Genomic DNA, 21,765 nt, shown 5'->3' on the forward strand with positions numbered 1-21,765 from the left:
CTAGTCACATAGGTAAAGCATTCCTAAAGACATATAAAATTAGAACGTGCAAAATTAAAAATGGTAGTGAGATATGAATAACAGATCACTATACTCTTTAATATGAAATTGCATGAAACATTAATATACAGTAATACATGTGCTGTATTGATATGTAATAAAACACATTTCAAAAATCCCTGAGTTCACATCACCTTTTAAATGCAGTCATCAGTGAGGTGTCTCTGACCTTGCACACTTGTTCTATATTGTATCCTTAGAATTGAACCCATAATCCAACAGGCCCCTAAATGTGGCTAAAAACGTGTCACTTCAGGGCCCCTAAGAATTTCCATATTTGTCTCAAGTCTCCAGTTGAAACCTGCACCTTCTTACTCCAAGGACAAGGTTCCCCCCCCCCCCTTCTTTCCTTTTTCCTTATAAAATGCTATAAAAACAGTGAAATCTTAAAATGACTGCATAGTTCAACAATGCAAAGTCTGCCTGGATGGAATCGCTGGCTGACAGTGTGACTGTGTTGCTGAGTGAAAACCCTCATTTGTCAATCCGCCTAAATATGGTGCCATACAAAAGGGTTTGCAGAGGTCAGAGCACAGTCATGAGAGGGTCAGCTTTTGCTCTAAGCCAGACAGGCTGCGTGGACACTGCCCCCAAATGCAAGTTCCGGGGGTGGCCCAGCGGGGGCGCTGTGCACACATTTCCGGGGGTAACTGCCAAGGACCCGTCTCCCAGGCGCCCCACAAACCATCACGATAGCCATTCTCTTACCAGGAAACGGAACCACTTTCTTATTCTTGCTGAGGTTCTTGAGAGATGCTGAAAAAAGAAAGAAAGGAAAACCCAGATATTAATACACCAACTTAAAGGTTTCCGTCCCATGAGATGGTGGTGTGAGACCCACGGCTAAAAGCACGCGGGGCACGCCAGCACGCAGAGGCGAGCAGAGGCGTTTAGGGCCATTTCAGCTAAAGCAGGACCCTGCATTATGACACAGGAGGTCAGACCAATGTTATGCCAACCGTGGTCTCTGAGACTATGGGGCGACGGAATTTTGATCGTCTTGTCTCTCTTCTTCTAAGAAAAAGAGCATGTTTTAGTTAGGGTGGGTTTTTTTTTCCCAGCTCTTCCTCCTGCAGTTTCCCAGTGGGCAGTGGGGGGCACGTGCTGGTATTTCCTTTCCTCCACACAAGGGACCCCAGGGGGCCAGGGGCTCTCCAGCCAGACCAGGAACCTGTAAAGTGCGCATGTCAGGGGTACCCCACCACCAACCAGACAACGTCACTCAGTTTCCATGGCAGCTGCTCGTCAAAAACCTCAACAGTAAAGGGCAGGAAAATTATAATATTCCGTGTCCAGTGGAAAATGCTAAAACTAGAAATGTGCGATTTACATCAACACTTGCAAGTTACAAAGCGCTGGTACACACAAGCACAACATAAATAAATGCAATAAGACTTCTGCCGATCCACCCGCTGAGCCTCTCATCTGACAATTCTGCTTTGATTTCAGGTATTTTAAAGTTCATGAGCATCTCTGCCAATCCATCAGCACGGCATAAAAATGGTCATTCTGTTACAGATGCACTCAGAAACATGTCAGTGTGTCGTTTCCGCTGACATAATCAACACGCAAATATTTTTGCTAATAAGCCTTCCAGTTAAATTGAACTCAGGGGCCAAAAAGAACTAGACTGAGGCTGTTCTGAAGACCTGACGTGTTGGCAAGTGAGACGGAACAGACACGAGAGCAGCTGGAGGAGCTGCCGGTCATAAGGGAAGAAATCGGAGAAGCTGTTAGGAGAGGTGATTGGAGAGATTAGACTGCCAGCAACAGCAGCTGAGAGAATCCGAACGTTGGAGCAGAGAGGAAAAGGAGTAAGAACTGAGATTTTCAAGAGATGGCTGATTTCGTTGACAGTCGTGGGAGGTCAGAGGCCACCACGAACGACAACAGTTGGATGGAATCAGAAAAACCATTGCCTTTGTCCACAAAGCAGCCCCCTAATGCCCGGTATACAGTCGTGTGATTTGAATGTACTGTTAAGTCCTGTGTTCAACACTTGCTTCAAAATCTTGTCTTCATTTTCACTCATTTTTGAGACTGCCGGAGTCTACTGCAGCTGCTCGTTATGAATTAAGATGTCAGGCTGAAATTTGTGAAAACGAATCCAATGTTTTGGTTTCAGGGGTAATTGCGTTGTGACAGTTAGGAACCCTAAGTTAAAGGGCATTTATTTTTGTGTTTGGTGACAGTCATGCAGGCATCTGGCCTCTCCGTGAGCGAGGCGCGTTTCAAACAATCAGCAAAGACGTTCACAAGGTCTCTGCGGTTTGCTGTTGTTTTCGTTGTTAACTCATGTCTGACTCTTTTGCAGCCCTGTGGACCATAGCCCGTCAGGGTCCTCTGTCCATGGGGTTTTCCAGACAAGAATGAGGGAGTGGGGATCTTCCCAACCCAGGGATCAAAGCCGCATCTACCACTGAGCCACCCAGGAAGCCCCAGGCCCTTTTACAAATCACATCAGAGAGTAGTTTGAATTCACAGACTCTCTGACAGTGACTTGAAGACCCAACCGGAGATCTAGATTCACAGATCAACTCTGTTGATTCTAGATTCAACAGCTCTCCTGCAACCAGTAAGGGTTTTTATTCCTAAAATAATTCTGTTTTCTACATTCACATGTGCTGCTCATTACAGAAAACTTGGAAAACAGAGAATAGGCTCCCCCCCAAATGAAAGTAAATTTAAGTCATAGACCCACTACTTGTTGTTTTAAGTTGTAACCTAGATGAAGTCTGGAGATACAAAATAAGCACTTATCTCTGATTTTACGGCCTCAAGATAAATTCCCTGATGCAGACTGCTGATGGAGAGGCGTGTCCTGCAGGAACCGACTCAAGTCACATCCTCCCCAGGACTGGGTCTCCCTGCAGCCCTCTTGAGCGACAGCTGCTCACTCTGCCACATGCCTGGAAGCGGGTTCCCAAGCCTTTATCCCTCCTCGCCCCTAAAACAACCTCAGCCTCTTTGCCGTTCACATCTTGAGACTGGACTGCCCACTCCCCCTCCCTGGAGTAGCTGCAGCCCGCCTCTTGGACCAGCTTAGCCTGCGGTCTAGGGCTGTAGCAGACTCGGGATGCAGGGGCAGTGCTTAGCATCCTTTGTCCCAGGCAGCAAACGCAAGCATCACTTTACATCGAAGTAAAGGATCACAGAACATCACTAAGCAGGTCTCTCAAGTAACCGGGGGACCTTCCCAACCCAGGGACCGAACCAAGGCCTTTTACAAACGGAAGGAAGCACCACCTGTTAGTGACTGCGGACTGCGCACTTGTGAGAGCGCAATGAGACGTGACGGTGGATGCACGGCGTTCACAGCACAAGACTGCAATGGAACACAGTCAAAAATTATTCTCAGTGAGAAAAAAAAAAAGTATTACTGTTTTGAATTAAACTTCAGGGACTCAGAACTGCCTTAGTCTCCTAAAAAAATGAAACTTGTAAACTCTCACAAAAGGTAAGGCGCTGCGGTGTTTTGGAAACAGTATAGCAACCAGTAAGACTTTGATTTTTGAAGCACGGATTACAGAAGCTGACAGGATGGATGGATGCTAACAGCCGGGAGCACTCAGGAGGGAAGGTAACGCTGTCCGGGTGAGGTGTGAGACAGGCTCACGCCCTCCCCCGCACAAAGCTCCGTGGGGCCACGGTGAGCTCCCAAAGCTCTGTGTCCTGTGCGCGGGTGCAACACCGCTCAGAGGCCTCGGAGGCTGTCCTTGAACTCCGGAGCTCCCAGAGCCCAGAGGCACCTGCAAACAAGCTGGGGGGCGGGGGTCCTGACATCACTCACAGCCCCCTCATCGGGCACTCAGGACCGGCGTTACGGACAAGCCCCCCTAAGCCCCACTTCTGGGGCCACAGCCATGACCCAGCTCACCGGCCCCAGCACCCAGCTCAGCGCCTCCCCGGTAAGCGTGGGGAGGGGGAAGCGGGTGGAGCTGCTTGAATCCCTGCTCTTCCCACTGTCACCTCTGTAACCAAGGACAAGACAGGTAATCACTCTGACTCCTCCTCTGTAAAATGACGATCGTCACCTGGAAAGGTGGTTAAAATGAAAATAAGAAGGTTAAAATGAAAATAAGAATCAGAAGGAGATGTCTGTGCAGGAATTGTTGTAAATTATTGTTACAGCAGATGGTTCAATACACATTTTGTATATACTTAAGGCTCCATAAAAGCCGACAGCATTTAATGGGTTTTTTTTCAAGTACGCAGGTCCTTGACTGCAGGGAAACGGCATGGAGAGGCTGGAAGGGAAGACGGGGTGGACTCTGTCCACAGAGAGGCCTCTCTGGGGTGAACTGTCCCCTTGTGAGCATCCTTTTGTGGAAAATGGAATAGCAAGGAGGAGAAGCTGGGGCTTAGACACACCCTGAACTGCAGGTGTGTGTGTATGAGTCACTTAGTTGTGGCTGACTCTTTGCAACCCCAAGAACTGCAGCCCTCCAGGCCTCTCTGTCCACGGGATTCTCCAGGCAAGAATACTAGAGTGGGTAGCCATTCCCTTCTCCAGAGGATCTTCCTGACCCAGGGATCGAACCTGGGTCTCCCGCATTGCAGGCAGATTCTTTACCATTTGAGCCACTTGCAAGTCCCTTAAACTGCAAGGACATGCCTATTTCTGATGCTCAGCAGGTTTCTTTCTGGCCACTAACCGGGAACCTGGGGCCCACGTGGCTGTCTGCTCCCCTGTAGGGTAAATACTACCTTCACTTTTTAATACCTGGGATCCACTTTATAAAAACCTCTCTTCTTGAAAACAGAATATCTTCTCTGATCACTTTACTGGCATTTATGAATGAGGACTTTTCTCTTAAGTTAACAAGAAGAGTAGAAAATGCAAAGGTAGACATTCCCCCACATTCAAAGGAAATTGTGGTTGAAAGATTTTGATTGTGGAGACACTGACACTTACAATGCAGTTTTAAAATTGAAACCCCAAACATCACAACACAAGGTCAGCTTGAGGAACCCTGTCTTCCTAGATCTGTCGCTCCTCCCAGGATATAGGTGAGAAACAACATAGAATGTTGCACAATGAACTCTGCCGTCTTGGAGCCTGAAGGCACCCCCCTCCCCTGACCCAGCCTCGCTGGGCCCGCTCTGACTCCTGGTGGCTCTGCTTCCTGGGGTCTGACAAGACTCCACGCTCACCTCTTCCACGGGAAATCGTCAACTGTTCCTTCAGCTCTCTTTTCCCTTCAAGGATCCCCCCAGGGTTGGTTTAATCTACGTTTTGTGTTAATCGCTCAGTTGAGTCCGATTCTTTGCAACCCCGTGGATTGTAGGCCACCAGGCTCCTCTGTCCATGGAATTCTGTGGGCAAGAATACTGGAGTGGGTTGCCATTTCCTCCTCCGGGGAATCTTGCTGACTCAGGGATCAAACTCAGGTCTCCTGCCTAGCAGGCAGATTCTTTACCATCTGAGCCACCAGGTTTTACCACATATAAATGCTAAAAGTTGGCTGTTGAGATGTGATGGGTGGTCCCCTGCCCACCAGACGGGAGTTGGGGCTGACCCACCTCCATAGGAGCTGCTGGGGACCTCTTCAGCCTCTCCCGTGGCAAACACGCCTCCTCTACCTTCCTCAAAAGGAACAACCACAGGTCCCCACACATGGAGCCCACAGGGGAAGGGCGGGGGAGCCACAGTGTTGGATTATCCTGACTACTGTCTCCTTTCACAGGACGAGAGATTGTAATCACCACACTTCAGAGAAAGGAGCCTGTAGGTGCTTTGTAGGGGGAATAAAGTACACCCAAAGTGCATACAATCCTAAAGGAAAGTTAGTCCACCCTAAAGGAAATCAGTCCTGAATACTCACTGGAAGGAACTGATGCTGAAGCTGAAGCTCCAATACTTGGCCACCTGATGTGAAGAACTGACTCATTTGAAAAGACCCTGATGCTGGGAAGGATGAAAGGCAGGAGGAGAAGGGGACGGCAGAGGATGAGATGGTTGGATGGCATCACTGACTGGATGGGCATGAGTTTGAGCAAGCTCTGGGAGATGGTGATGGACAGGGAGGCCTGGCAGGCTGCAGTCCATGGGGTCAGCAAGAGTCGGACACAACTGAGCGAGTGAACTGAGCTGAACTGAAAGAGCAAACAAGCTGCTGATGGAGATTTGAGCCGCGGTTCAAGCCCCGGGGTGAACTGAGGGCTCCACCCCCACCCCCAGGTGTGAGGCTTCAGACCTCAGAAGACACACCCTGACGGCTTCCCGGGAGTCCAGTGGTTAAGACACTGCCTCCAGATGCCGGGGGTGCGGGTTCGATCCCTGGTTAGGGAACTAAAGTCCCGCATGCCTTGAGGCCAAAAACCCAAAACCCTAAAACAGAAGTAATATTGTAACAAATTCAATAATGACTTAAAACAAACAAACAAACAAAAAAAGGAAGACACACCCTGGAATGAGTTCTGGCTACAATGTTACAAGTTCAGGAACCTAGGAAACCATCCTGACCCTAGGAAGCATGCACCCTGTCTATGCCTCACTTTCCTCATCCATAAAATACCCAACTTATGTGATAAAAAGACAAATGGTTAAGAAGGCATCCATCTTCACAATCTGCAACACACTGCATCATTTAATACTGTGATACATCATTTCCTGCACCTCATGGTTGATATGCAACACTAGAAGGCGTGTATGGGGAAATTTCTTGTAAACTGCTTTTAAAACTATAAGTATAAACCATTATGATCATTAATGAATAGGCATGGAAGAAATTAGGGAAGGGATTTCTCATTTGGTGGTGTTATCACCACGATGCTCTGTGGGGCAGGAACTAAGACCTTTGCTCTGTCAGGTGTTCCATGCATATTTTAACAATGTTTCAGGAGACAAATCTGACCAGCTGTGTATAACAGGATTTCCTCGTATCCCCGCGCATGGCTGAGTGATTACAGGATATATACATTTCTATTTCTTCAGCATCTACGTGCCGTATCCCCGCGAATGGCTGAGTGATTACAGGACATATACATTTCTATTTCTTCAGCATCTACGTGTCGTACCCCCGCGCGTGGTTGAGTGATTACAGGACATATACATTTCTATTTCTTCAGCATCTACGTGACATACCTTTTTTCTTTGTGTTGTGTCTTAAGGGAAACTTTTTCTTAAAAGACATTCGTGAATTGTCTTCCTGAAATAGAAACCGTCAGTGTTAGCAGCTGATACTTTGCTCTCTGAACATAAGCAAGAGCCCTTGGGACTGGAACATTCAGCTACAACTGGACGCTGAGAACTTTCGTTTGCAACAAAGATCAGCCCGCCAGAGGTTGTCACACACGCAAGAGAGTGACGTGCCAAACCACACAGCCCGTGCTGGAAGGCCGCCCACCTCTCCATGGTCCACCATGGGCCGGCCTTACTCTGACCTGGCCTGGGAGCCCAGACCAAGATCAAGGAAGCCCACAGGTCACCCTGGACCAGATAAGTTCCCTTAGTCCAGCTTCAGGGTCCAGCCCTTCTCTGCTGGACTCCATGTTGGAGACCAGGACCTATGGACCCAGTTCACACTGATTCCCAAGTGTGACTCTAAGTTTTCCATGACCATCTTGTCCCCTCAAACAGCCCCCACATCAGAATGGCCCAGCTTCACCTTGGAATGTAAAGAGATGCAAAGAGAATGGCTCCCATCCTAAAAGCAAGAAAAGTCAGATCATCCACAGAATTACAACCGTGAACTCCTGGGAGAGGTGGGATCACAGGGCAACAACTAGGCTGGACTCTCAGGACAGACAGACTCCTCCAGGAGAGAAAGGACAGAGCGCCGGCTTCCCTAGAGCAGAGCACAGGAGGAAGGGACCGCCACAGAGGGCAAGCGGGTTTCAGCCAGGAGTTTCAGAGTGCCACTAAGTGTGAGGGCTTACAACCAGGGCTGCTCAGATAAACGGGATTCCAAGGCAGACAGCATGGAATGAGCACCAGGAGCAAGGACACACCTGTAGCAATAGAAACAAAGAGAGATCTTAAAACAACAAAACTCCTCAAAGGGACACAGGAGCCAAGCTGAAAGATTCAACACCAATGGTCAAAACGGGAGCAACCACCAACAGACCCATGAAAAGATGCTCAGCATCGCTAATCACAGGGGAAATGAAAGTCAAAATCATGGTGAAATATCACCTCACAGCAGTCAGCGTGGCTAACAACAAAAAGACAATAAATAACAAATTTTGGTAAGGCTCCTGAGAAAAGAGAACCTTCACCCCCTATTGGTGGGACTGCAATATAGTAACTACTGACAGATGTAATCTTGGTCTGCAAAAACACAGGTCTTTGCAGGCCACAATTATTGAAGTATATAAAGGCATCCTGAGAATAAGTTTGAGAACCACCACCCTAAAGTATCAAATCAAATCAAAATCTGACACAGTACTATTTAATTCACTCAGCATATTATAAACAATAGATGCTTGTGCGCTAACTCAAATAGTGGTGCCCTGAGTCCATTATCACTCTACACATCAAACCTCCAAGACCGAAAATAAACGCAGTTTTCAAGCTCACCATTTGCAAGGGGAATTTCCGAACTAGAATTAGGAAAAAGAAGCCACCAGCTTCACTGATTAAGATAGCTTTTTGTTACTTTTTAAATCTGATTCTTTATTTTTAATTACATGTTCTTACATATAGCAAGCAAGAAGAGAAACTTTACATTAAAAATACAGTCCTAAGTACTTCCCTGGTTGTCTGGTGGTTAAGGATCTGCCGTCCAGTTCAGGGAATGTGGGTTCAATCCCTGGTCAAGGAACTAAGGTCCCACATGCCGTGGTCCACACACTATGACTACTAAGCTCTCGCGCTCCAGAGCCCAGGTGCCACAACTAGAGAACCCAGGCACCACGACAAAGATCCTGCCTGAGGCAGTAAAGACCCGCAGTGCCACAAATAAGACCCGATGTGCATGCATGCTCAGTCGCTTCAGTCGTGTCCGAGTCTACAACTCCCGGGACTGTAGCCCACTCGCCTCCTCTGTCCACGGGGTTCTCCAGTCAACAACACTGAAGTGGGTTGCGGTTTCCTTCTCTAGGGAGTTTTCCTGAGCCAGGCATTGAACCCACATCTCTTACATCTTCTGCATTGGCAGGCAGGTTCTTTTTCACTAGTGCCACCTGAGAAGCCCCACAGACCTGACACAGATGAATAAATAAGTACATTTAAAAATGAGACAAGCCTAACCCCCTTCCCATCCCCTAGCTCCCTCTCCCCAAGCCTGCAGTCTCTGGGCCAGGCTCAACAGAGCAGCGATTCATGAATCGGGTGACAAGTCTGCATCTTAGCGTCTTCCTGTGTCCGAGCACTGCAGTCTCTTACACCTGAACAGACACTGAATGCATGGTGCTTCCTCACTGGAGATTTGAAATTGCTCTAAGATACTTCTACTGTGAGAGGGAAATTACCAAACATTATGGTATTGAAAGAAGCAAAGAGATGGTTCCATTTCCTCCTCAGTAGAAGGAAAGACTGGAGAACAATCATTGTGGAGGGGGGAAGCTTCTCAACCAGCATTTGAAGGTCCCAACAGTTCAGTTCAGTCGCTCAGTCATGTCCGACTCTTTGTGACCCCATGGACTGCAGCACGCCAGGCCTCCCTGTCCAACACCAACTGCCGGAGTTTACTCAAACTCATGTCCATTGAGTCGTGATGCCATCCAACCATCTCATCCTCTATCGTCCCCTTCTCCTCCTGCCTTCCATCCTTCCCAGCATCAGAGTCTTTAGACCCAGTATATTCCATGGACAGATGGCTAGAACGGGGAGTCAGTGGCTGGTCTAACACGGGTTATTTCCCAGGTAGGAGTGCATAGACTTTGTGATGCGTGTTTGGACGGTGATGACAGAGAACACTGCATGTTACACGGGTTCCAACACTGAGGATGGGAGGGACGGATGCTCGGGGGTGGCACGGGGGGGTGCACCTCACTGCAGCAAACACGCGGAGACTGCTGACACGCATGTTCTGAGCCTGCAGTGCTCAGCGATCTGCGAGGTGCGGTATTGCATGTAAGGTGGGAACCTGTTTTCTGATATTTTATAGCTTCCAAATAGCCTGTCTCTTCCTACTCATTCTATTCACAAGCAGAAATGTGACTTTTACTCACAGAACTGATTTTTGCCCTGTCATGGACTCCTCTCCTTCAAATATCAGTACAGACAAACCCTGAAGATGAGTAAATAAGAAACAGGCCTTGACCTGAACCACTATCCCACAGTCTCGTGGACAGCAACTCTGGGTGAGCTCAACAGTAAGCCTCAGCTTTGAATCCCAAGGACCCGGCTGTTTCTCATCTCAGCTCTCTCTCGGGGAAAAGCTGCCAGGACCACAGAAAATACGTGGAATCAAGACAAAGGGCCCCAGACAATCTCATTTGTCAATCCAACATTCCTGTGGGCCTTCCAGCCCCTCTCCTCTTCATGTTTCTGATTTTCCTCCCGCTAAGACTACTCATGGAAAAGATATACTTTCTTCCAAAATATGGCTATTAATTTCTGGCAGCTAAGTTCTGAATTCACCTAAAAGCATCTTTCCAGAATGTGGTTGGTACAGGCGGCCAATAAAGCTTTCCCAGAAATGAACATTTTAAATGTTTTTTTTAATGTTTTAAATGTTTAGCTTCCAAAAATTATACGTATGGCCCTGTTTACATTACACAGGTCTAAACCCTAGGTTGTTCAGTCCATTACAGAAACATTGTAGATGGAACACATACTAATAATTCTCATAATTAAAACTAAGTCAGGTCCCTAACCATCATTTCTAACACTGGCATAAATTCAACAAAAGTGTCTGGATGGAGCCCCCCATATGAAAAGACAGATCTGTTCATCTGTGTCTGTTCTGTTATCAAACATCAATTCAATACCTCCGCTTCATTAATGCAGAGCATTTCACAGATATGCCTGCAGCTGTGATGAACATAAAGCCTTTTTATTCAACAGTGAACATTCTCTTTCTGCTTGAATCCAAAGGAATCTCCTATGCATGGAGGAATCCAAGATTTATATTTATTTATAATTCTCTAAAACTTTCAGTTCACCAAAGCTCACCTAGCATCGATGACTTACATTTAGTCTTTGAAACTACACTTCTGCTCAGTATTAACCTTGCCTCTTAGGGAAGGAGTAAAACACTCAGCTGTAGTGACAAAGTGATATCAAAATAATACAAGGGAAAAAATGGTAAAGATACTGGGCAGGCAACGAATTTCAAAAATCAACTAAAGAATCGATGTCACTTTCACAGGTCACAAAAATCCTGAGTCAGAGACAATGAGAGATCAAACACTCCCCAGCTTTACTGGCATTTCTGGCAAAGGTAATTAGAGGAAATCCTCTGCCGATTGCCTGATAAAGCAGACGACAAGGGTAAGTTACTGTTGTGGATTTGGTGTGCATTTTATTTCAGCAAGATGTTTCAACAGTGTTTTCATCAGTAGCTGCAGGCAATGGGAAATGCCCCACGTTCTGAGCCCAGCACTGTTAAGTGTATTCAATCACTTATATGTGATTTATGTCAATTGAGAGAAACTGCTACTTGATTTTTTTTAAGGTTTTGCTGTCTTACCACTCATTTTACAGTTAGAAATATATCAAGTCACTTTTCTGATCTGATCTCATCTGCAATGAGGTGCAGCACTTCCCAATCCACGCAGGCCGAGTGAAGCAGAGCTACACACAACATTTCTTTCAAAACCCCTCATCCTAGGAGGTTTTGATCCACAACATTATTTATTGTGGAGTCATAATAACAAGAAAACCAAAATGCAAACAGGACATGACTCTTTTTTAAAAAAAAAATAAGCACGCAACATTCATCAATGATAGATAATTTCTGCTCTCTACTGCACCAAAATTACCCAGTGTTCTATTTTTATTCCAATTTTCTTGTTATTATGACTGAACCCAGAGTCATAATGGTTTGAAGTTTTCTATTTTTCAACCACAAGAAAACAGTGAAGTCTAAAAGCTATGAGAGAACCCGATCTTTCTCATCTCAGGTTTTAGTTCTAGGAGGCCAGGCTAGTTCAGTTAAGAATGTTTTGAACAACACATGCTCCTTGGCAGACAAGACTGAGCAGAAGTTACGGCCCAACAGAAGGAACTGCTGACTCGTAGGAAAAATGGAAGCCGGCACGTGCGCGCGAGAGAGCTGCTGGAAACCTCGAAAACACACCCACAGTAACTTGGGGGTAATGGGGGAAAATGACAAGATTAAAATAGCATGCATAACTGCCAAAAGAAAGGGTGTTAAGAAATGACCAGAAAGGGTAATTGATGAATTTCTTGGAAGAGGTAACTCATGAATTGATTAGAGACACAGCTTTAGGGAAAGAGTGGAAGATCAGGCCAGAAGCGGAAAATTAGAAGCTACACTTCTTCAGGGGAAGGATGGGGGTCCGCCCTCCACTGAAAGGAAGAGAGGACGCAGGGAGGGAAGCCGCCACCAGTGTCCTCCACGAGGCTGACACCGCAGGCTAACTCCACGGCCAGGCCATCTGAAGATGCCCCTTTTTCTCACCTGGCACTGCTTCTCGTTCAACACTATCAACAGAACCTTCTTGGACAAGATTAAACTCTGAAGTCCATTGCACGTGCAGAATACAAGCCTTGCCCTTGAAGAGTTTACATTAATTCCAACCTAGGGCAATAACCTATAGACAAAATGACCCTCAGCGCTCCCTTGTCAAATCAGACACTAGACAGCAGATTCCCAATTTAGGCTTGTGTTCTAAATCTTTCGATTTATAAACATCAAGATTCTAACAGAACAAGCAATACCCCAGTGTACATTATTTTTAAGTTTACATTATGTCCCAAGGAATAAATTTAAATAGACATGAGCTCTATTTATGTGTTACTGGGGATTGTTTCTCTCTTGCTTTTCCAATGGGCTAAATTACAAATGCTTTAAAGTCAGATAAAATCTGCTATTTTTCCATCACATTGACAGCACTTAATGCTCCAGAGGTTTTGAGGTCTGGTCCAGCCTTGCCTTTAACATGCATTTGAAGGGACTTCAACTTGATCTAATCAGACATGGTGAAAGTGAAAGTCACTCAGTCGTCTCCGACTCTTTGCGACTCCATAGACTATATAGTGCATGGAATTTTCCAGGCTGGAATACTGGAGTGGGTAGCCATTCCCTTTTCCAGGGGATCTTCCCAACCCAGGGATCGAAGAGGGGGGTCTCCTGCATTGCAGGCGCATTCTCTACCAGCTGAACCACCGGGGAAGCCCACATACATAACATTGTCACAAAACGTACAAAATGCACCTCTATAAGGTGATAAAACATCTCATAAATCAGTGAATACATGTGCTAAAGATCTTATCCAGGAAGTGTTTTAAGATGGATAGCACACTTATTATCAAAGTATACTTGATTTTTGAAGTCTTTGGAAAACTTTCCACAATTATCATTTTATCTTCTTTGTACCTAGAACCTTTCACCTTGGCAGCCAGTCTGGATGCCTGTCAGTGTTCTGATCACGTCGTACGAAGCAGAAATAAAACCAGACCACCGACCGGCACACCAGGGTGTCCGAGTGTCCTTCGCTGGTGTTTGGTTTCAGTTATTATTAGCCGATACAGGATGGACCAGAGTAATTCCACATCTACTTAAGGTTTTAAACTTTAGTTTCCATTTTTTAATGTATTACTGAATAAACTATTCTATCCATTGGAGGGGAGCTCGGGGGGCCAGTCCTGATGCAGATAAAAATCCGAGCATCACTAGTAGCTGGCCCTCCGCAGAGGGGGTCCCTCCCTGCCCGAGGGCCCACACCCGCAGCGGCACACAAGCGCGGGGCCATGCAGTGGGGCGACACTCACTACTGAACAGCCCTGCGTACAAATAGACCCCTGCAGTTCAAGGGTCGGCTGGACCTCCCTAAGACTCTCAATATTTCTTTATAATCACAAAAATATATCCAAGGAGAAATTGATAGAATATTTATTCCAGTAAAAGAGAAGTAAAACTGCTGGCGTGAAATTAACTGATCAAAATGAATGACACCCAAGATGATACCCAAGAAGTGAACCCAACGTTGTTCTGGAAGAAGCCCACACAAGCATCTGATTCTGTCTTTTTTGTGGGGGCGGGGTATTCTTTTTATGTGAATGGCAGCTTTGCTCAAAATGTTTGCATTTATTCCAAATAAATAAAATCACCATTCTGAAGTATATTGGAAAAAAAGTAAATTCTGATAATATCCTCAATATTGATTCATAGTACTTGTTAAAATAATACTTTTCTATTATCAGCAGAGTCATGGTTCCTTTAATATGCCACATAAAAAAATAAATGGAAAATAGTCTTAAGAATATACACAAAACTGAAAACAGATTCTAAACAGGAATTCAATGTTTTCACTTTTTTCTTATTTGTATCTGCTAAGAATTCTGCAAGAACACTGAACTTTTTATAGTTTGGTAAAGTCTTCTTAATTTTAAAACATGAGATAGCATAGAAGAGGATTCAATTTAAAAATACAATTAATGTCAACTATGAGTAAGGCATTTTATGTGCCTGATGCTAACAAAAATGAAAATATAAAATAAAGTCAAATTCCCACTTCCAAGGACTTGAAACCGCTACTAGAAATCACAATGCGATTGGAGAATAAGAGCAATAACTGCTATAACTACTCTTAACCCACTGTGTAAAGGCTTTTTAGGAATCACTCTAATCTCCACACTGACCTCACAGGTTAGAAATCCCAGCTCTACAAACCAAGAGGCTGGGGCTCAGGGAGTGAAACTGCGTTCACGACACAGTTTAAATGTGTCCAAGGTCTGCACTCGTCATCCACTGTGTTTGGTTAAACATTCTGGTTAAGAGAGCAAGTAACACCTGCGTCACACGAGTGGTAAATCTCCCAGAGAGTCACTGGACCCTGAAAGCCAAGTGAATGGGACCTCGGTTTTCGGGGACATCAGGGCGGACACAGAGTGTGACCTGCTTGGCACAGGCTGGTCACTGAGGGGCCTTTCCTGAGGACACTGCAAAGGGCAGAACGCTGGACAAAACCCAGCACACTGCTTCTAGCGGGAGAGCGAAGAGAGGGGGAACCCAGTGCCCACTGTCCAACTGGAAAACACGCGCTTTCGCTATTTAGCTTCGATACAAATCGCGTAAACATCGTTTTAAACATAAATATACTTTTCAAGAACTTTCAAATCCACTGTCACAATTGATTCTTTCGAGGAAAGTAAACCTGTAAATGTACAATAATCGTTGATTGAATGAATGAGATTCAGAGAGGTAAAATTACTTAACAAAGGACACTTGCAAATTAACAGAAGTACAAAAACTGGAGTCTGGCGCTCTCTAACTTGGCTGCTCGTAGAAACATGTTCACACATGGAACTGTATCTCATGTGTGCCCTCTCCCCTGAAGCTGCCAGGATCCTCCTATAATTTGCTATTTCTACTCATATACATAAAAAGCGTAGCATTGAGCATATTTTATCCACATATTCACTAATCCCAGAGGTTAATTTGGTGATAAACTATTGAACAACAGATTTGCAGCAGAGGAAATTGAGGCTCTGAAATGTCAAGGGGTCTTCCCAAGGTCACACGGGGTGAGTGATGTCAAACTTCGGGTGGCTTCCAGGTGCTGGTTTTGATAGGTACCTTCCCAAATATTAGTATATATGGCCCAAAGTATTACTATTTATGGCTCAGGTATTTTTTTATGGAGTGATGAGAATAAGTGAACTCAGGAATTAGTAAATAAATTCTTCTGTACTCAGACAAAAATCATTATGATCAAGTAATCATTTAACAAATGAGAAGACCTTGACTCTACCTAGGACACAGCTACTGGAGAGGAATGCCATGGAGGCGGACACGCCATCACCCGCCACGTGGGGCCAGCTGCTCGGCCAAAGCCCTGCCTTCCCAGGGGCTGTGAGCCTCGTGGTTTGGGCGCGCATCCTCCCCTGATGCCCCCACCCTGTGGGCACGTGCATCCTGAGCCTGACAGTGCGGAGCATTCCTGGCTCCCTGGACAACCCAGGAGGGCGTCTCTGGGTGCCTGAAGGCAGATAACTTGGGGTGGGGGGAGGCGTCTCCTGATACATGACCCTAAAGGAGTCTTCCCGCCCCTGTTTTTTATCTGCTTTTACAGCGCATCCATCCACCTGCTTAAACTGTCTTCACATTTCCTTTCCTCTGAGTTGGTTTTCTGCCTCTAGGGAACAGAGCTATGGTGGATGATGGAGACGCAGATGTTCTATTTCTAACAACCACCTGACAAGGTTTGGGAATCCTTTGATTATCTTGTTAGGTCTGTCTTCAGAATAGGAAACACAAAACTACAGAATCTGTTGATACAAACCTTCCTTTCATTATCTTCATAAAGCTTTTCATCTTCTTGTTCCTATTGTTAAAAAAATAAATATAGCAATCAACTGTCTGCAAGAAGGATATTATCAAATACATCCTTAATCTCCCAAACTCCTCTCACCTTCCTGGTTGGGTCAAATTCTTTCTTGTTATAAATATCACTCAGCAGTTGGGTCTAAGCCTTGACTATCCTGGCTACCACTGCTGGGATCCTCTTTCCCTTCCATTTGGTCAAGCACTACCCCTTCCCCACTCTAAACTCTTCATTTTTGTGTGCACCTTGTTACATATTTTTATACAAAATACAGAATATTATATGCTCAGTTGCACCTTGATTTTTTTCACTTAATATAATATTCCGGAGCCCCCAACCTCAGTACACATGTGTCTATCTTATTGTTTTTATAGCTGCAGTGTTTTCCATTGTATGGATGAAGCATAAATTAATCAACCAACCCCACAGGATGAATATCTCACTTGTTTCTATTTCTCGTTATTTATGAGTATATCTGTGGAATATTCCTAGCCATGGAAATGACGGTTTAAAAACATGTGCAGGTTTAATTTTCACAGGAAGAGCAAAATTCCCTTACCAAAAGGCTGTACCATTTACCTTTGACCCTGTTAAGAAGTATTTCATCACCCTGCATCATCCCAGCCCTGGACACCATCAACCTGATTTTTAAAAGAAACTCACCATTTCTTGTTTGTATTTCTTTAAATAGAATAAAGTGGATATATTTTCTTACATCTTTCACTGATTTGTATTCTTCTCTGTGAATTTCCTACCTGTCTCATTTGCCTTTCTTTTATGGGATTATATTAATGACTTAATGAACTCTTTGTAAATTAAGAACATTTGCCTTGCAAATAGTTTCTTCCATATTTTGGCTGACTTTTGGCTTTATGGTATTTTCCAAAGAGGATTTAATTTTCACGTAGAGAAAGGTCAAGGCTTCGGTGACTTCTTAAGACGTAGTCTCTGGAGACTGACTGAATGTCTGGCTTCATTTTTAGTTCTCTCTGTTGGGAATCACTTCTTGGCCCCAACTTTATCACAGCTCTGCCTCTAGGCCAACCATACAGTAGTCATCTCCTGTGCTCAGGTTCTTGATCAGATTCAAGACCAGTTACTCCTGCATGCTGGGCGATGTGAGAGTTGTTAAGAATATAGTAAAATAAAGTCTCTCTTCACAAAACTTACTCTGTCAGAGGACACAGGAGAAGTTCTCAAATGACTCTAAGAAGAGCCACCGTGTGATTCAGATGGTGTAAGAAACAAGCAAAACCCCACAGTGGGTCACAGAGGGAGAGCTACCGCCTCCTGCTGAAGGATCCAGAAAGCTTAGTGAGGATGTTGGGTTTAGTAAGAAGCCTTGGAGGGCGGGAGAAACTTGAAATGGCAGTGATGAGGTTGTTGTTCAGATACAACTTGTCCAGCTCTTTGTGACCCATGGACTGCAGCACCCCAGGCCTCCCTGTTATGTCCATCAAGTAGGTGGTACCATCCAACCATCTCATCCTCTGTCATCCCCTTCTCCTCCTGCCTTCAATCTTTCCCAGCATCAGGGTCTTTTCCAATGAGCTGGCTCTTCAAATCAAGTGGCCAAAAGGCAGTAGAAAGTGCCAGAATAACCTCCATGGAGAGCACCCAAAATATCAACATCAACCTCTCTCCCTCCCCACTCCGTGGATACAGAAAATAACCCAGGACATTTTTAAACAGATAACCTTTTTGCAGGCAGGAAAAACTTAAAAAAAAATCAATTAAAAGGTTGATAACCCATATCTCAGAGTTAGATATAAAGGCTTAGAGTCCCAGAGGCTGGACAACTCCCATGCAAACCTGCCTGCAGACCACTCTGAACTCTTCCCAGGGTGCAGAATTCCTGCCAGGAATTATCTTCACATTCCTTTGGACAGTGACTGAATCTTTGCTAAACTCTTAGACAATGTTTCACAAACTTAGCAGGCAGCACTCATGAAGTACTGCTTCCACGCGAAGTGCCTTACAATGGATGGATCCAAACAAATCAGCCACGAGCAGGGCTGGAGAGATTGCAGCCCATCTCGATTCTGACAGTTCTCAGAGACCCAATTTAATTAAAAACATGTGTCAGGAACGCAGTTTGAAATAGATAAAGAGGGAAAGTACACACATCATCTTTATAAATTCACAGAAGAGTTTTCCAAATTAGCTAATTAACATTGATAAGATACCAACTTTTTAAGAAGGAAAATATTATTACAGTGTCAGATGTGGGCAAAGCTGTCCTGACTATAACTAACACATTTAAAGCGTCCTGAGGATGTAGCTGTGCAACACTGCAAATGTATTTCACATCCCTGAACTTAATGAGTATGAGGAACTAAGTACGCTAAAATAAAGTCAAAACAGCAAATCTTATGCTATATATTAACATGCTTTATCCTAAAAAATTTCAACCTAATGAAACAGAAACGCTTGTGATCCAATATCAGAAATATGTATTTCTAAACATGTTCATCAGTTCAGTTCAGTCGCTCAGTTGTGTCCAATTCTTTGCGACCCCATGCACTGCAGCACACCAGGCCTCTCTGTCCATCACCAACTCCTGGAGTTTACTCAAATTCATGTCCATCATGTGGGTGATGCCAAACAACCATCTTATCCTCTGTCATTCCCTTCTCCTCCTGCCCTCAATCTTTCCCAGAATCAGGGTCTTTTCCATTGAGTCAGTTCTTCGCATCAGGTGGGCAAAATATTGGAGTTTTAGCTTCAGCATCAGTCCTTCCAATGAATATTCAGGACTGATTTCCTTTAGGATGAACTGGCTGGATCTCCTTGCAGTCCAAGGGACTCCCAAGAGTCTTCTCCAATACCACAGTTCAAAAGCATCAATTCTTAGGTGCTCAACTTTATTTATAGTCCAACTCTCACATCCATCCATGACTACTGGAAAAACCATAGCTTTGACTAGACAGACCTTTGTTGGTAAAGTAATGTCTGCTTTTTAATATGCTGTCTAGGTTGGCCATAGCTTTTCTTGTGTTTTGTTCATAACAATATGCTATCCTACAGCTTGGCACGGTCATTATCATTTTATCCCAGGATCACACACTTTGGTTTAAGCAACTGAGTCACAGGCAACGCAAAGCAATTCCATAGAATTTATGAAGCTCCTACTGTGTATAAGACACTGTCCTAGACACCGTGAAGGATGCATATCAGCCCCTCAGGATTTCACAATCAGTTTGGGGAGGGTGATCCAGCCAGAAACCACATGCCTAAGAAACCTACATATCCAAGGTCGAATAAACATCACAAGATCGATTTTTCAAATGAACAGACAAATGTAATGCCAAGAGAAACCCCAGTCCACCGAGAGCAGATAGATCACACAGCCTCTTGGCCAAGAAGAGTGGAGTATTATTTCTTTTCATTAGCGTTACTAGCTACTGCAATGCTTATACAATGCTTGCTCTCTTTGTGATCCCATGAGAACATAGGCTAGATTTCAGGGCTGGCAACCTGCAACCTCAGAGGCCTTTCACACGAGTGGGGTTTTTGATCGTCTCGTGCTGGAGCCAAGATGAGTCGTGTGCACTTGTCAGGACTGAAACATCCGGCAGCCGCGCACACGAGTAAGCCAGCACCCAGCCCCACAGAGCATCTGTCCCAGAAGCCCGGTGTGGGGAGTGTCCCCTCCGAAGAGTGGGACGCAGCCAGCCCGCTCCCTGGGGAGGAGGAGAGACTGACTGTAGAGCATTTGAAACTGGGTTCAGAGCCCAGCACCCTGCTTCCTAACTGCCAGTGTGGTAGACTCGATTACATCTCTACATCTCACTGGTTTTGAGTCTATAAAGGGGCTGACACCACCTGGAAGAGCAACGTGTGGGTGAGCTGGGATGCGAGTCCCAGCACCGTGCCCATCCTCCAGGCAGAGCTACATGGAGATGTGTTGGCCCCATCCAGCCCTTCTGCCCGACTTAAGTCATCCTGTTTGGTCAAGAGAAGGAGGCTTGGAAACTCTTTATCACCTTCCTGCCCCAAAGCTCAGGTCCTTAGCCCAGATACGTACAAATGCGGTGCTTGTGTTTGCCATTACTCCAGTGATATTGCTGGCATTGAGAAAGTCACTTTGATACATGCTAAGAAATTGTCTCCTGACTGAAGTCAGCTGCTAATACACAAGACGCCCCCAGAGGCCCGAGGAGATGTATCTACAGAACAAGTCAGTAAGGCAGAGATGAATTCTGACAGTGTGCAGACCTCCAGGTGACGGTATAAACTCAGTGCAGATGAAACACTGATGCCGTGTTCCCGTTAAACCATGACATTCCATTACTCCGTGACTGGGTCCTAACAGCGCCCTTTCCTCCAGGGCCCCAATGCAAGCAGGGGACCCTTGGCCCCTGGTCACCCAGTGCCCTGGGACTGACGCCCTCCCACCCCAGACACAGCCTTACACTCGCGACCCACCATGAGCATCCTCATAAACACCCCCGACCTGCATTTGAAAGGCTTCCCTAAGCGTCTGGACAGTGTGTCTTTCCCTGAATGCTGCCTCCTGGTCAGAAACAGTTAAGACTGTAAGGAAGGAAAAAGGGTCAGTTGAAAGATTATTCCCTCTAGCCGTCTGTTTCAGATCATAAACTTTCTCAGGTTGAAAAACCTGAAACAGCTTCCTGAGGACCCAGTCCTTCCCCTTTCCATGATGGGCAGGAACCAGGGGCCGACTCCGGCTCCCATACCCCGCAGTCCCCCACCTTGGAGTCACTGCTCCCCCTTCCCATGCGTGGAGCCTGGACACTGTGGGCCAAGTTTCAGAGCAGCAGATGGCCGCCTGCAGGGCCATCACACTGTGGATTGGTTCATATTCTGTCATCAGAACACACTTGGACTCGATACCCCATATGTGTTACACAACCTCCTGCCTGGGACCAAGAATTTAATAACAAGAAGCCACCTTGAAAAAAAAATCTAGGGATAGAATTTTTAAAACAAATTCCCAAAATCTGTTTCTCAGCTCCATGAACTGTACATTTAAAGTGAATTTTGTCTTCAGTGTTCTCACCGCACACACGTCTCTGTTAATCAGCTGGATTATGATGATCATTTCATAATCGATACATGTATCAAGTTGTGCACCTTAAAAATAGACAGTTTTTAGTTGTCAAATATCTCTCGATTAAACAAGTTAAAACAGAAGGGCATCAGTTCTGTTTTCCCAGTGCACATATTTCATACAAATCAGTCACATAATCTCACCACTTACTACAGGAAGAAACACGCTGCATGCGTTGACGCACATCCAAAGCATATGGACGGGAAAGAGAGAAAACCCAAACCACACGG

General features: G+C 45.4%; 1 protein-coding gene across 1 annotated transcript in view; it reads right to left on the reverse strand.

Annotated features, from left to right (window-relative positions):
• Positions 1-21,765, reverse strand: part of DCDC2C (doublecortin domain containing 2C) — a 79,464-nt gene that overhangs the window by 16,957 nt on the left and 40,742 nt on the right. The window contains exon 10 of the mRNA XM_065946509.1: positions 16,420-16,461. Within this exon, the coding sequence (XP_065802581.1) occupies positions 16,420-16,461 (42 nt within the window). The remainder of the gene's footprint in view (positions 1-16,419; positions 16,462-21,765) is intronic.

Source organism: Muntiacus reevesi, chromosome 10 (genome assembly GCF_963930625.1).
Source record: "Muntiacus reevesi chromosome 10, mMunRee1.1, whole genome shotgun sequence".
Classification (NCBI taxonomy): Eukaryota; Metazoa; Chordata; class Mammalia; order Artiodactyla; family Cervidae; genus Muntiacus; species Muntiacus reevesi.